Raw genomic sequence first — 15,093 nt, forward strand, 5'->3', positions numbered from 1 at the left:
AGACTCATGGAAAGCACCCCAAAGTTTAGAAATGCTGCATTTGAAGGCTGTATTCAGAGGCAGGAAGGCCAAATTCAAAATTATAACATCAAGGCAGCAGGAAAGCTTAGTTTGTGGAATCAGTTATAGACTGATAGAAGAAGAAAGGGACAAATGAGAGAATGATGCAGAAATGGGGACTTACCAGCCTTATAGGCGATGGAGTTGGAGGCAGACACTGACTTTTTGTAGCACAAAAAGACATTCGATCCCCACTGGGCATAGAAAAGAAAGTAAAAAAAATAAATAAATAATAAAAAAAAAATCACCATGAATAAAAAAGTATAATAAATGCTAAGTGTGTAATTTCTGTGCAACTAGCATGACCAAATGGCAAAAATAAGGATTTCTCAAACACATTTGATCAGACAATACATATATATTTATGATGATATACAGTACACAGCAGCTAGGTATACAGGTGTTTTGCATATAACTACAGATGCGCCGATCGACCGGCCAGGGACCGGAATTAGCCGATTTTCCGCATGCTCGGCCCGGACCGGTAACCGGCCGGTCAGCCTCACGTCTTACCGATTCCAAGCCGGTCCGTTTTGTTGCCAGCGGCGCAGGCAATAGCGTCACAGCCGCATGTAAACATGTCATTGGCGTGGAAGAACTTCACTCATACATAAAGTTCGAAATGTGTAATAATTGTAAGGCCAAAGTAAACCGTGGGGGAACCACCACAATAACTTTCGGATCAACAAACCTAATTAGACATTTATAACACCATCACCCAGCTGAAAATGCCCATTTTAAAACAGAAGCTAAAAAGTGAAAGCGGCTAAAGCTAGCCAGAGCTCAGAGCTCAGAGCCAGTCACAAGTCAGCAGCGTCTCCTATCATTCCTTGGTATGAGCAGCGAAAAGACCAAAGCAATTACGAGGAAAATTATGGAATTCATGACCCTGGATGACCAGCTGTTCTCCATAGTTGAAGACAGAGGGATCAGAAACCTGATAAATTTCCTCGATACAGAGTAGTATGAGGTACTTTCTGACGTCGCGTTGCCCGAGTTGTTTAATCTCGTGTCATGTAACACACGCAGCCTGTTATCTGTCAACATTTGGGTACACGAATCCGGGAGAGGGGAAGGGGGGTGCTGGATGGCAGAGGCAGGCTAAATAGGCCTACATACAAATTGTGCCGTTGTGATTTAATGTCATTTTTCCCACCGTGTCCGATATTAAAATCAGTGCGACACACATTGCAAAAGGCGTGGGCATTGTCGATATGGCTTCGGGACATGAAATTAAATTCTTCCATCCAGCTGTTGTTAAAATGTACGTATATTTAGTTTTTTTCACCGGAGCACCAGCTGAGTCTTCTCCTCCCCTCTACCTGTGATGCTTGATTTAACATCCTGCGTCTACTGCCTGCACAGATATCAACATGGGTCATAAATAATTTGTAATGTGTATGATGTGTCGAGTAGGATGCGTTTCATTCAATATCTGGCAACTGGACCACCTTGGAATAATATATTGATTTGATTATTCATATAACGTGGTTTGGGCCATACAAATTACTGGAGTTTTTTTGGGAGAAATAACAAAACTGGAGACTGCCGGAAAAAGGGGAGTGTTGACAGGTATGCAAGCCGTTCCCGAAGCAGTGCTCAGTTTTACAACTGATATTTGTACATCTAACGTAAGTTGAGCGTATTGGACACTTCAGTTTTTCAGATCTTTGGAATTGTTTTGTTAGACGAGTAATAAAGAGAAAAAGGTCCATTTATAAAAATAGTGGAAAATGACATCTGTTATATAAAGCAACTCATTTGCAGTTAATTGTTATTTCTACCTCTTTCTAGTCACAGAGCACTTTATTTTGAGAGTTGTTTAAGTGAGAGAAGATCCTGTAACTTAGTGCAGTTTGGGGGAAATTGTAATGTTTAATAATTTATTTTATTATGAAAATAAAATTTAGCATTGAAGAAAGGTAGACTTTGTTTGTATATGTGGTCAATAATAGTTCTTAAAGAAAATCGGAAAAAATTGGTATCGCAGGTCACACTTGCAAAAAATCGGAAATCGGCCAAGAAAATTGCAATTGGTGCATCTCTACATATAACAGTTCCTTTAACGTGCAATTTATAGTAACAGCTGAAACACTGTATTGATCAAGCTGCATCCATTTGGGTTATGTAAAAAAAATCTGACTTTCCAATGTACAAAATATTGCAATTTTCTTTTGGTTTGGTTCAGAATAGTTTTTGCCCATAATAGCTGAGGATAATTTTTTTTTTTAAACATCTTAAAATTATTTAAGTTAAGTACAACTTAACTTTTGTTCTTGACTGTTGACTGCTGCATTGTCTTTCCACGGACACTCTTTAAAATCTTCTCATATTATGTTGTGTTTGGGCTTGTTTGAATCGAGATTGTCTGCAGTAAGTTACTATATGTCATTGTCTATGTTATATGTATGTTTCAGGAAGTAATAAGGAAAAACGTGACAAAAACACTTCTGTTTATTATATTGTGTTTACACATAACTCACATCCAGCACATAGCATCTGAATATATTTAACTGTTCATCTCAAGCACAACTGTTAACACTCCACCATAAACACCACAACACAATATTTATCAAACCATTTCATATTATTTAATAAATGATGCCTTTTAAATTGTGTTTTTCTTGACTATTTGAAAGCTTTTTCATGACTGAAATGTCAAGGGACATGTTTGTCACCATATTTTGAGAATGACCCATTTATAACTGGTGTGGAACATTGGCTTGTTTCTTGCTATAATACGTTGACATCCATGCTTAATTTACCATGCCACAGTTGAGGTTCTTGTCCACCTTGCAGAAAGTGTGAGGAGGAGTTTCACCCTTGTTTGTGATGATGACGCATATGTCAGTTACAGCCAGTGAGTTCTGCGGCTGGATAGGGGGCGCTCGTCGGTACGTGATGAATATGCGCTGGGATGTGGTTGAGCTGTTGTTGACGTTTGCACAGCGGCCATATGGTGTGGCCAGGACGACTTCACAGCCTGGAATGAGACGCTCTTTACCCTCATACAGCACCCTACAACAAATAACAAAACAATGATAAGCAATGTAAACCACACACATAGGGTCTTTTCCAAAACCTACTGCCTACTGGAGGCAGCTTCTTTCAAGGGCAGTATCCTAACATAGATGGAACCTCAAAGGTGATGATTTGGAAAGCTCTACTAGGCAGCAAATCTGTACAACACTCAAATAGAGCTCAACCGGATAGTATTTTCCCATAAATGTTTTCCATACTGATTTCATAAGATTCTTCATAAGAGTTCTAAGCAATATCCCAAAATAAACAAATTTAAGGACCGTGTACTTAATGTTTTTTAATTAAATAATAAGCTAAAATACCATGAAGCACTGCGAATGACATAATCAAATACATTTTCATATTTCATTTTCAAAATATTCAGACGTTCACAAATATTTTGACAAGTATTTTGAGAGTGCAGGGGAGACTGACTCGGTCATCATTTGAAGTGATTCTTTTGATGTACTTTGTATGCTGCCATTCTCTGATTGGTGATTTTTTTTCTGCAGAATCATGGGTATATAATCCCTTGAAATACTGCTTCCACTAGGTTTTGGAAGAGAGCTACAAAAATGCACATTTAAACAGAGGAAACTGAAAGAACCCATTATCATTTACTGTTTCCCTTAGGCTGTCATCTACCATACTTCATTTTCACTCTTGTAGTGTGCTGATGGCAGCATTACAATACCGCCCATGCCAGAATCTAGGCTAGCATGCACCCATCTTTTGTCTGAGTCGATTCAACTGTTCTTATCAGAGCAGAACAATACATTGCCATTTTACTCAATAGCCACATCCCACAGAGAACAATAAAACTTGTGCATCAGTGACACCACAACCCTGTATTTCTATTGTCCTCAGAAAATTTTTATGAGTGACCCATTAAAAGGGGTAGGCAATTGTTGAAGGCTGCAGGTGGAAAGATCTGTGAAAACACATCGGACCAGGGTACGGCATGGAAAGCAGAACAGGGTTCAGGTTTTATTTCCTTACTACACCAATGGTCGTACCATGTCGTACCCTTGTTGGTGCAAAGAGAAAAGAGATGAAGGTGGATTAAGGATGTGATGAAGTAGGTCATTAAAGAGAAATAAAAAGGAGATATCACAGATGGGAGAGAATGCAAGTAGCAAGGACTTTAGGTGAAGGAGTGCACTGTAAATAGATGGAAGTTTACAGGCTTAGGAGGCAACAAGAGTAATATAACAGTCACTTTACCCAATTTAATGATTCACTTAATCCAACCATATGCTTCAAAAGCTTACCACCATCTTTATTTCATGTTTACACTAAAACCTTCCAACTTTAGTCTATAAAAAGCATAGATTTAAAACCCAGCTATATTTTTTTATTGATGGAAAAGATGTATTTTGAAAGCTTGAAAATGATTTAAAACTAAAATGATATGATGTGCCCCCCCACAAAAAAAACAAAAACATTAAGCCCTTAGAAAGTGTTAAAGGGATCGGTAACCCAAAAATGTAAATTCTATCATTTACTCACCCTCATGCCATACCAGATCGGTCTTTCTTCTGCTGAACACAAACAAAGATTTGTTCATACAATGCAAGTATACTCAGCTCTGTAAGTTCATACAATGCAAGTAATTGCTGGCCAGAAATGTGAAAGTCCAAAAAGCACATAAAGGCATCATAAAAGTAATCCGTATGACTTCCCTGGTAAAATCCATATCTTCAGAAGCAATATAATTGCTGTTGGTTGAAAACGGATCAATATTCATAATCTTTTGACTATATCTCTCCACATTCACTTCCACATTCTTCTTCTTTTGTTTTGGCTAATACAATTATTTGTGCATATTGCCACCAACTGGGCAGAAAGGTGACATAATAGTAAAAAAGGTCTTAAATATTGATCCTTTTCAAACCCACACCTATCATATCGCTTCTGAAGATATGGATTTAACTACTGTAGTCAAATGGATTATTCTATCTGCCTTTATTTGCTTTTTGGACCTTCAAAGTTCTGGCCACCATTCACTTGCTTTGTATGCACCTACAGAGCTGAGATTTTCTTAAAAAAATATTTTGTTTATGTTCAGCAGAAGAAAAAGTCATACACATATGTGATTGAATGAGGGTGAGTAAATGAGATAATTTTTATTTTGGGGCGAACAACCTCTTGGACGAAACAACAGGACTGGTTTTAATCTGAAGTTATAAGATTCAATTTATTTAATACTATTGGTGTTTAATGACACTTATTAGTATCTTATTATGCCCAATTCGTTTTCGGGCCACTTTCTCTCTGTAGTGTGAATGCAGTTCAGTGATCATTTCTTACAAAAGTGATTAGGAACAATGTCTTGTGCCCATTAAAGCACTGATGTAGGTTAAATCTGAGTGATAAGACTCTTTTAAGATATAAGTATCATTTAAACCAAGCAACAAATCACAGGATAATTAGCATTTTCTGAAAACATTCTGTTGTAAGGTTGCTACAAAGACTTCAACTGAATGTGCTTATACCACGGGTCTGTTGAATACTTGATTCTGATTGGTTGACAAACATTCTAAGGTGTGCAATTATTTTTCAGTAAACCAACGGCTATGAAGAAGTGCCAGGTCTGGACTGCATAACAGTTCTAAATCACTTCAAATTATTTCAGTTATTTCAAGTAGCTGTACAGGCTACCACCACAAAATAACCAAATAAAACATTGACATTGGCAAAGTACATTGGATAAGAATGAAAACTATGTTTATAATATCCAAAATGTATTTTAATTTCAGTCGAACAGCGCCCTCGCACTTACCACCTCTGTCGTCAGTTATTCCTTACATAACTGTCAACACCTTCAAACAAATATGAAGTGTCATATTTGTTTACAGACATCTGATAAACATCTAAAAAAAAAAGAATTCACAAGCGTTCTAAAACAATGTAACAAAAATATCTGCTAAACACTGTTCTAACATCCAAATAAAAACGTTTTGCAGAATGCCTTACAAACACACTAAAAATATTCCTGATGAAAATGCACTGTAAATTTTAGGCCACATCCACATTAATACAGTTTCATTAGGAAATAGATGGCTTCAAATCCAACACACATGGACTAAATGCCATAAAACCATTTTTATGTTCAGCAGAAAACTACTGTATCATGAGTGCCATTCTCCTGAATAGTAGTGTAGGTGGCATGATGTTCAGACACCCAATAATGTAATCTCGAAAGAGAGAGAGTCCAGAGAGCACAAATGAAATTATAGAATTCCTTTTACACCACACACACACACACACACACACACACACACACACACAGCCTTACCAATGATTATATTACATTGTCATCTTGATATTTAATATTCTAAAAAAGTAAAGGCCTTGAGCTGCACTGCTGAACTATCAAACTCATAGTCTGCTGGTGATAAATGGAAACCACAAATTTACTTTGAATGCATGTGTTCCACTTCAGCAGAGAAGACAAACAGAATACTCAATGTCAATTAAGAGTGTGAATGAGCAAATCTAGAGAAATAACGTGCTTAAGCGCATGATGCAGCATAGACATTTGTTTGTTTTCCAAATATATAAAATCAAGATTGTTCCACATTATTCTGTTAACAAACAACTAGGGCTGTTGGTTTAACATGTTAATTCAGTGCGATTATTTATTTTTTAAATCGAACGCAATTAATAATGTCCCCGGACCATAATAAGGAATATTCCTTCCATGTGAGAAATTCAAGCTTGAACCACCTGTTTTCTCCAGGCAGCAATAAGTGAAAACTCCAACTGTATAGGCAATGTGCAGTTATACAGAGAATAAACCACACTCCCCACCAGCAGACAGCACACGATAAGAACGTGCTCAAACACAGCTTGATGGAGTGCATTCAATCACCCACAATCCTTTGCACATTTCAGATTAGATTATTTATTTTTTTTTAAAATCGGAAAACAAATCAAACTGATGTACCCCCACCTGGTGGCTTCCTCCATATCTACTGAAGCAGAAACATTTATGACGTATCCATGTGGACTTACTAGACAGTCTCATTCATAGTGCTAAATGCTGAGTCGTCTAGCCTACAACCTCAGAGGAAATGGTCTTGGAAGGACATAGCCTAACTTTTGTTTGAGAAGCACCCTAAATCCACCTTTGGGAAGATTGCGGTGAACTGTAGGCCATTAATATGCTTATGTTCAATAATATGGAAATAAATAATATATTGGATTATAAAGCCAATTTATTTTTATTTTTTTGCCTTATCAATGCTTTACTCGTCATCACAATAATGTATTGCATTTTCATTATCTGAATATTTTTTTTGTATAATTATTTAAATCTAACTATTTTTATAACTAAAATGATTTAATAATGATATATTGAATTATTGTTATTTAAGGGCTTTCACACCAAATCTTTGCATATGGGATTCATTAATCGGCATACCATGTAAATAATTCAATTAACAGACAAAAAAAATAACATGACAAATAATAAGGACATTAACTTTATTTCAACATCAATGATTTTAGGTTAAAATATATATAAATGCATAAGGTAAATATGAATGTTTTGAGCAAAGAGTATATTTATATTGATGCTTTGACAATTTCTTTTTAAATGTGAAGTCATGCCTCTAGCGACACAAAGCTGAATTGCAAATTTTTTTTAAACAGATTTCCAGAACACTCTCATTGGTTGAACAAACAGACAGTCCTGTGAGGGATACCAAGCAAAGACTGCAACTGAGCCACAGAGAGTTTGAGGAAATCAATCAGCCAACAGATTTCTTATAGTGTCTGCATATTAAGCTAGGGTTAGAGTAATGCCTGTTTTACATTGCAGGCCGAAGCAATGAGTCACGTCAATTTCACAGCAAATGACGCGTGTGCTTTTACACCAGCAGCGTTTCTACTGCAAAAACTGCTGCATTTTATACAGTGATATGTGTTACAAGACTGATCATCACAAAATCTTGTTTTCATGATGCTGGTGTAATCTAATGCAAGCTTGTAGAATTATTTAATGTAGACAGCCAACAATTACTTTCAATTATCATTGGCATGGATGGATGGATGGATGGATCTTGCTAGTATCACTGAACTCATTCTAAAAACAAAACGATTTAAGTAAACTATCTGTCTATCAGTTACAGAGTTTTGTTTTAAATGGCTTTATTTATTAATTAGTTTTCTATCATGAGTTCTGTGATACCAGCTAATTCCATCTATTCACCAAAATGCCAATGTTAATTAATAGTCAATATAATTAAATCGTGTTTGAACAGTGTATATTGGATTATTTCTGGAAAATATTTTTTTGTGTTTCTGTTTCTACATGGTCAATCCATTTTGCTGTTCATGACACCCTTTCTTTGCTTGCATATTGCTGATTGTAGGTTTGCATTGTTTTTGGCCAAGTTTAGGCAAAATAACAGTGGCAAAAGTGAATTTGCTTTGTGTTAAAATGCAATTACAGATTCACAACACATGAATTACACTTACGCAAAGCACTAAAGTATTGCTAATATTTTCTTATGCTTGCAACTTGATTTACACCTTTACAAAACATTCTGTGCGCATGCAATTTATTTTTACACTTGCAATTTGATTAAAGGGGTCATGACATGGTTTTTTTTATTGTATTATTATGTTCCCTTAGGTGCAATTATAGTATCAATATATTTTTTTTAAGAAAAACTTTTAAAATCTAGTGATTTATGACCTTTTCCCACCCTGTTTCTCATCCTCTGATTCAAACAGTCTGTTTTGGGGGCGTTTTCCATTTAAGACTTCAGTGTTAACGCCCACTGTTATAATTGGCTAACGTCAGTGCCTATGTATCAATTATTGACGCCCCCAGCCAGAACAATATGCAAGTAAACTAAGTAAAAACACTGTGATTATTCATAATGAATGAAATTGCGCTTTAAAAAGTAGTTTAAAGTTTAAAATAGATTACTTACAGTTTGCGTCGTCGTTGTTCCCAGAATAGTCGGCACGGACTTATCTTTGAGCAACAGTTTTCTGGCAAAGCCAGCATCATATTGAGATTTGTTCTCAAAACAGTCATCCTTAAAATGTACAGAACAAACGCTTAAGTTAACACTGCCGTGACTGGAGCGTCCGCAAAAAATAAACTGCATCCATTTTTCCCTGACGTCTGGATCTTTCGGCAGCTTATTCAGAGGTTTTGTTTGACCACAGCCAGGAACAGCACATCTGTGTGGCATCGTAATTTTCCTGTGCACAAGTAGTCTCTGTCAGAGCTCGCTGTCCATCGACTGAACACTTGTGAGGCGACGGCGATACTGAAATGAGCGTAGTTGTCTTGCGCTTAAATCGTAGTTATCTTGTGCTGGAGGCGGTTATATGCAAACGCTGTTACGTCACTTCTAACCGACACGTCATTTCTAACCATGAATCCAGAACGAGCTGTATTTTGAGCTTGATTAAATAAATGATTCGTTTAGAATGGGGAGGACGTCTTAAAATATTAAACTTGCAGGACGTTTTAATGATACAAAGACCTCTTATATACCAAAAGATCAAGGCAAATTTGGTTTCTCATGTCATGACCCCTTTAACGATTTCACAAATCTTACTCGGAGCATGGACATTTTTCTATCATGCTTGTAACTTCATTAACGCTTTTACAAAAATTTACTCTGCGCATGCAAATAATTTAGGCACTATTTTACCTTCATACTCTGCTCATTTTTAAACATCATTATTTAGTGGAGGGGGAGGACGATGAGCCTGAATGTTGTTTTGCACAACAGGATGGTTTGACTACTCGGTTTGGCTCGATCACACTTAATAATATAGTCAGAAAAAAGTAATTATGTACAACCACTGAATAGCAATATCTCTTTGTTCAAACACCAGCCAAACCGTTTAAGTGTTGAATATTTTCCCTCACAAAAAGGACACACTTCCAAAATGTTAACTCACAATCTTTTCCAACAGCCAGGTACAGCATCCCATGTTTTTTCCTTTGTTAAATAATCCTTTTTTAATCACAAATTTGAGGGCAATAGAGCACTTTAATACAAGTGTCTTGCAATACAAGACTGAGGGAAGTTCTGAATTTACAGACTACACGTGCTGTCGGAAGGAAATTGGTACTTTTATTCACCAAAGTGGCATCCAACTGATCACACTGTATAGTGATTCCATTAATAATGTAAAAAATTACTATTTGAATTTTTTTTTAACTACTTCAAAGAGTTCTCATACAAAAATCCTACACGTCCAGCAATGACTGCTTTGCAGATCCTTGGCATTCTAGCTGTCAGTTTATCCAGATACTCAGGTGACATTTCACCCCACACTTCCTGTAGCAATTGCCATAGATGTGGCTGTCTTTTCAGGCACTTCTCACGCACCTTACTGTCTAGCTGGTCCCACAAAAGCTCAATGGGGTAAAGATCCATAACATTTTAAGCAATTATTCCCATTAGGCCTGCACTACTGAGTCTTCTCTTTACTCTTGTACATGAATCTGGTGTTGAGCAGGTAGAATTCAATGAAGCTGTCTGCTGAGGACATGTGAGGTGTCCATTTCTCAAACTAGAGACTCTGATGTACTTATCCTCTTGTTTAATTGTTAAATGGTGGTGGTGTAGTGGTCTAAGCACATTACTGGCACTTATAAGAGCAAGGCACTTAACTCCAGGTTGCTCCAGGGGGATTGTCCCTGTAATAAGGGCTCTGTAAGTCGCTTTGGATAAAAGTGTCTGTCAAATGCATAAATGTAAATGTAGTTGTACATCTGGCCTTCCTCATCTCTTTCTGTCCTTGTTAGAGCCAGTTGTCCTTTGTCTTTGAAGACTGTAGTGTACACCTTTGTATGAAATCTTTAGTTTTTTGGCAATTTCAAGCAATGTACTATATAGCCTTCCTTCCTCAAAACAATGATTGACCGATGAGTTTCTAGAGAAATCTGTTTCTTTTTTGCAATTTTTGACTTAATATTGACCTTAATACATGCCAGTCTATTGTTCTATAAATCAAAAACAAAGACAATGTTATGCTTCATTTTACAAACCAAATAGCTTTAAGCAGTGTTTGATATAATGGAAAGTGATTTTCTAATACCATATTAGCTATTTAGCATGATTACTCAAGGATAAGGTGTTGAAGTGATGGTTGCTAGAAATGGGGCCTGTCTAGATTTGAGCAAAAATTACTTTTTCAAATAGTGATGGTATAATATATATATATATATAAAAATAGTGTAATGTGTTTATGTGTGATTTTACTTTATTATTATGATTTGGTTTTCCTGTGAGCTGTAATTAAAATAAAAACACACTAGACTACAAATACATGCTTATTCTGTGCAATATCTACTTTTTCGTATCAGCTCAGTGCAGTGTCACTTTAATTCAGCATGAGCAACACTACAAAAACAGACTAGACACCAAAACTCCCGCAGCATTGCAGCTCATGTACTGCTTCTGCCATGCTCTAACGTGGTGCTTCTGATGTAAATACACATTTATTAACATAGATGGCAAAAATAAATATGCACTGTTTCTGTCCTGGTTCAGTGTGTGGTGTAAAACAGGCGTAAGTATTTTGACATCTAAAAAAATAACACTTCATGGTTCATTAACTTTTTGCATTTCACTTAAATAGCCCTGCGGTGTAACTATTTATAATGTGTAAGTATAAATCAGCTCAGTGCAGTGTCACTTTATTTCAGCATGAGCTACACTACAAAAACAGACTAGACACCAAAACTCCAGCAGCAGTGCAGCTCATGTACTGCTTCTGCCATGCTCTAATGTGGTGCTTCTGATGTAAATACACTAATTTATTAACATAGATGGCAAAAATAAATATGCACTGTTTCTGTCCTGGTTCAGTGTGTGGTGTAAAACAGGCGTAAGTATTTTGACGTAAAAAAATAACACTTCACGGTTCATTAACTTTTTGCATTTCACTTAAATAGCCCTGCAGTGTAACTATTTAGAATTTATAAGTATAAATGTTCCATGAAGTCTCTCAATTAATATGGGCTCATAAAAACAACATGCATAATAATCATAAAAGACATGCAAGTTAAATATCTATTCAGAATGGTAGAGCTACACGGAGCCATAGACAGCCATTCAGTCTACACTCTCACCCAATGTCAATCAGTGGAGACTTCTCGCGGCCCCTCTTATAACACAGGAAGAGTTCTGGGCTCTTGAGACTTCCATGGTTGAGATTGGCTGGCTGGCTGCTATAGGTGCTCTCGATGCAGGTGAAACCTTCAGGGACTGTTTCTGCAGCCGACTTGTTGATGACGGCCAAGTCTGTGATGGGAGCTTTGGGTCCGCTGGATTTGGCTTCAGACAGATCCTGTTCAAGTGGGGTGGACTTGTCTGTCAGGCCAGCCACTACGAAGTAGTCTGTCACACGATGACCCTTATCCTCAATCATGGCTGGAAGGGCCTGTTTGGAGAGAAAAAAACGGTTCATTTTAATTATTTATAGCAACTATTTTAATCGAAACATTTATGCTGATGCATAACAAACACACTGCATATAATATTAATTTATTCAGTCAACATATGCAATATATGTAGTTATGTGGTAGCTGAAAGTAAAGGGCAACAATATAGACTTATCTTGAGACAATAAAGACTTCTGCACCTAAAATAAAAACAATTTTTTAATTTAGTAACCATTTGCAACTGTCAGGATGGTGTGCGTTCATCAACGGTTTCATCCTATCTTGTGAGACGGCATAAATTGAATTAGAGCGTGTCAGTGTTTTTTGCACGGCTTTTTCACTTTTTCTATTGTGTTGAGCAAAACAAACGATTTTACAACAACTATCTCTTACTCTTCTATGTAATGAAAATACAAACAAATCAAGAATTAGATGTCAGATTTAATCAGATGGTCATATGGACCAATTCTTTAATTTGACAACTAAAAATTGAAGAGAGCCAATGGGTCCATAGTACATTTTATAGTCTTGTATTTCCTTTACAAAATGTACGCAATAATGTACCAGAAGTTGTGCTATATTGTGAATATAGTCATGGCTAAAGGGTATTGATAAATGCCTGTATCCCCTTCAGCTGTGACTAATATTAAGGACACACATCTTCATAAAACTTTCATTTTATTAGGCAAATGACCCTAAAGCCCAAAATATACTTTGTTTAGCACCTGTGTACAGTGGAACGCACAGCCTTTCAAAGTATACTTAATTTGACTGTGTGTGCATACACAGGCGGTTGGTGCATGCGTGCTATGACTGCTATGAAAGGAATTATACAAATGCAAGTATGTGCTGACCTTCTCACACATGCATTTTTGACATACACATCCACTGTTTTCTTTTCATTTTAATTTATTCATTTTTTATGAATTTGGCAGAAGCCTTCATCCAAAGTGACTTACAGTGCACTTATTACAGGGACAACCACCCCCAGAGCAACCTGGAGTTAAGTGCCTTGCTCAAGGACACAATGGTGGTGGCTATGGTGTTCGAACTGGCAACCTTCTGATTACCAGTTCTGTGTTTAGCCCACAATGCCACCACTACTCCTTTTTTACCTTCTTCTTCTTCTTGTTTAGCAGTAAATATACATTTTTAAAGCACTTTATGAAAGCAACGGCTCAAATGTGAGTGTTGTCAACTTGTGTACCCACTAATTACTGGAAATAATTCCAGGTGCACAGGCATACTGCACAAGGCAGTTCAGTGCTTGAGCACTCAGTTCATGAAAATATTGGCGTCACACATCCTGCATGCAGGAGCCTCGCATTTGCTTCTAACCAAAGTATATTTTGGGTCTAAAATAGTTATTGACAAATAAACATCCAGGACTGGAAACATTTATCTGTTTTATGATCGTTTTTATTTATTAATTTTAATAATAGTTTTTATAATAGTAGTTATTTAGCAACTGAAAGCAAAGGGCAACAATAAAGACTTTGTTCAAAATTACCAGTACATTTATACTGTAAGCACACTATTACTAAAGAGATCTGACAATTATCAAGAAAGGAAGCTGAGAATACACAATTTCTAAGCAAAGCAGATGCCCATAGCATATATCCAGTACTGTTGCTGATTATAGAAGGCAGGGATCACAATGATCTGATCATGCAATGAATGACTAAAATCAGTGGGATGCTACTGACAGCTGCAAATTCAGGAACAGATACTTTTGGAACAAACTGTTCAGTTCTGTAATATTGACACCAATGGCATTGAAAACTGCAGAAAGGGACTTCTGTCTCGAACCATCATTTAATTTTCTAGCTCATGATATAAGGCAGACAGAGACTGAAGCCTAAGAGAGCAGCAGCACTATAAGGAATAAAGTAAAGTGCCACCACAAATATAAATAAATTAGCACATACTTTATATGATATTTTTTTTAAACAACCCTGTAGATTCAACAGGAGTACATGTTAATTATTGTGTTTCTGTGTAATTATATCTTGGCATCATAAAAGAAACACAATGCTGATTCTGTAATTATCAAACAGGCCCAAATAAAGCCATGCACCTTTAATTAGTAGAAGAAAACTACAAAAGACAGGGTTTCAAACCAACATCACTGTTACTTTGGGTAGTTTGTAGTCAACATGAAATCAAAATTGGCCCTATTTATGTCTATGTACTTTACTAATGCATGTTCATGATTTCATTGTGCAAGATTTGCAGTACAGTCTTCATCATGTTACATCAAAATGTAAAAATGTTCTCAGCTTGTGAAATGACTTTCCTTTTCGATTGACGTCACAAAGGCCACAAAAACTATTAGATAATGTTTACCACCAGTCAAACAGCTTTTTAGGTATTGTTTTAGCAAATTCACATACAGGTATGGCTCCATAGAGTTATGGAATGCCCACTTGTCACAACCTCAACAATCCCCAATGGATGAATTATTTATTTTCTAGTTGAATATCTCGTTTGCCTTGAATGGGTTGTGAAAATTCTTTCACGTTGACTTTGAAGGGAAAAAATTAAATTCAAAGGTTCAGATTACAGATTTTTTTTATTATTATTAT

At 36.4% G+C, this 15,093-nt stretch overlaps 1 protein-coding gene across 2 annotated transcripts in view; it reads right to left on the reverse strand.

Annotated features, from left to right (window-relative positions):
• LOC127652412 (DENN domain-containing protein 4C-like) overlaps positions 1-15,093 on the reverse strand; it is a 109,426-nt gene that overhangs the window by 63,103 nt on the left and 31,230 nt on the right. For both annotated transcript variants that reach the window (XM_052138549.1, XM_052138538.1), the window contains exons 2-4: positions 12,197-12,507; positions 2,826-3,078; positions 185-254 (exon numbers count right to left, since the gene is read on the reverse strand). In XM_052138549.1, coding sequence (XP_051994509.1) covers positions 185-254; positions 2,826-3,078; positions 12,197-12,495 — 622 coding nt within the window. In that variant the 5' untranslated portion in view covers positions 12,496-12,507. The remainder of the gene's footprint in view (positions 1-184; positions 255-2,825; positions 3,079-12,196; positions 12,508-15,093) is intronic.

This window comes from Xyrauchen texanus, chromosome 2 (assembly GCF_025860055.1).
Source record: "Xyrauchen texanus isolate HMW12.3.18 chromosome 2, RBS_HiC_50CHRs, whole genome shotgun sequence".
Lineage (NCBI taxonomy): Eukaryota > Metazoa > Chordata > Actinopteri > Cypriniformes > Catostomidae > Xyrauchen > Xyrauchen texanus.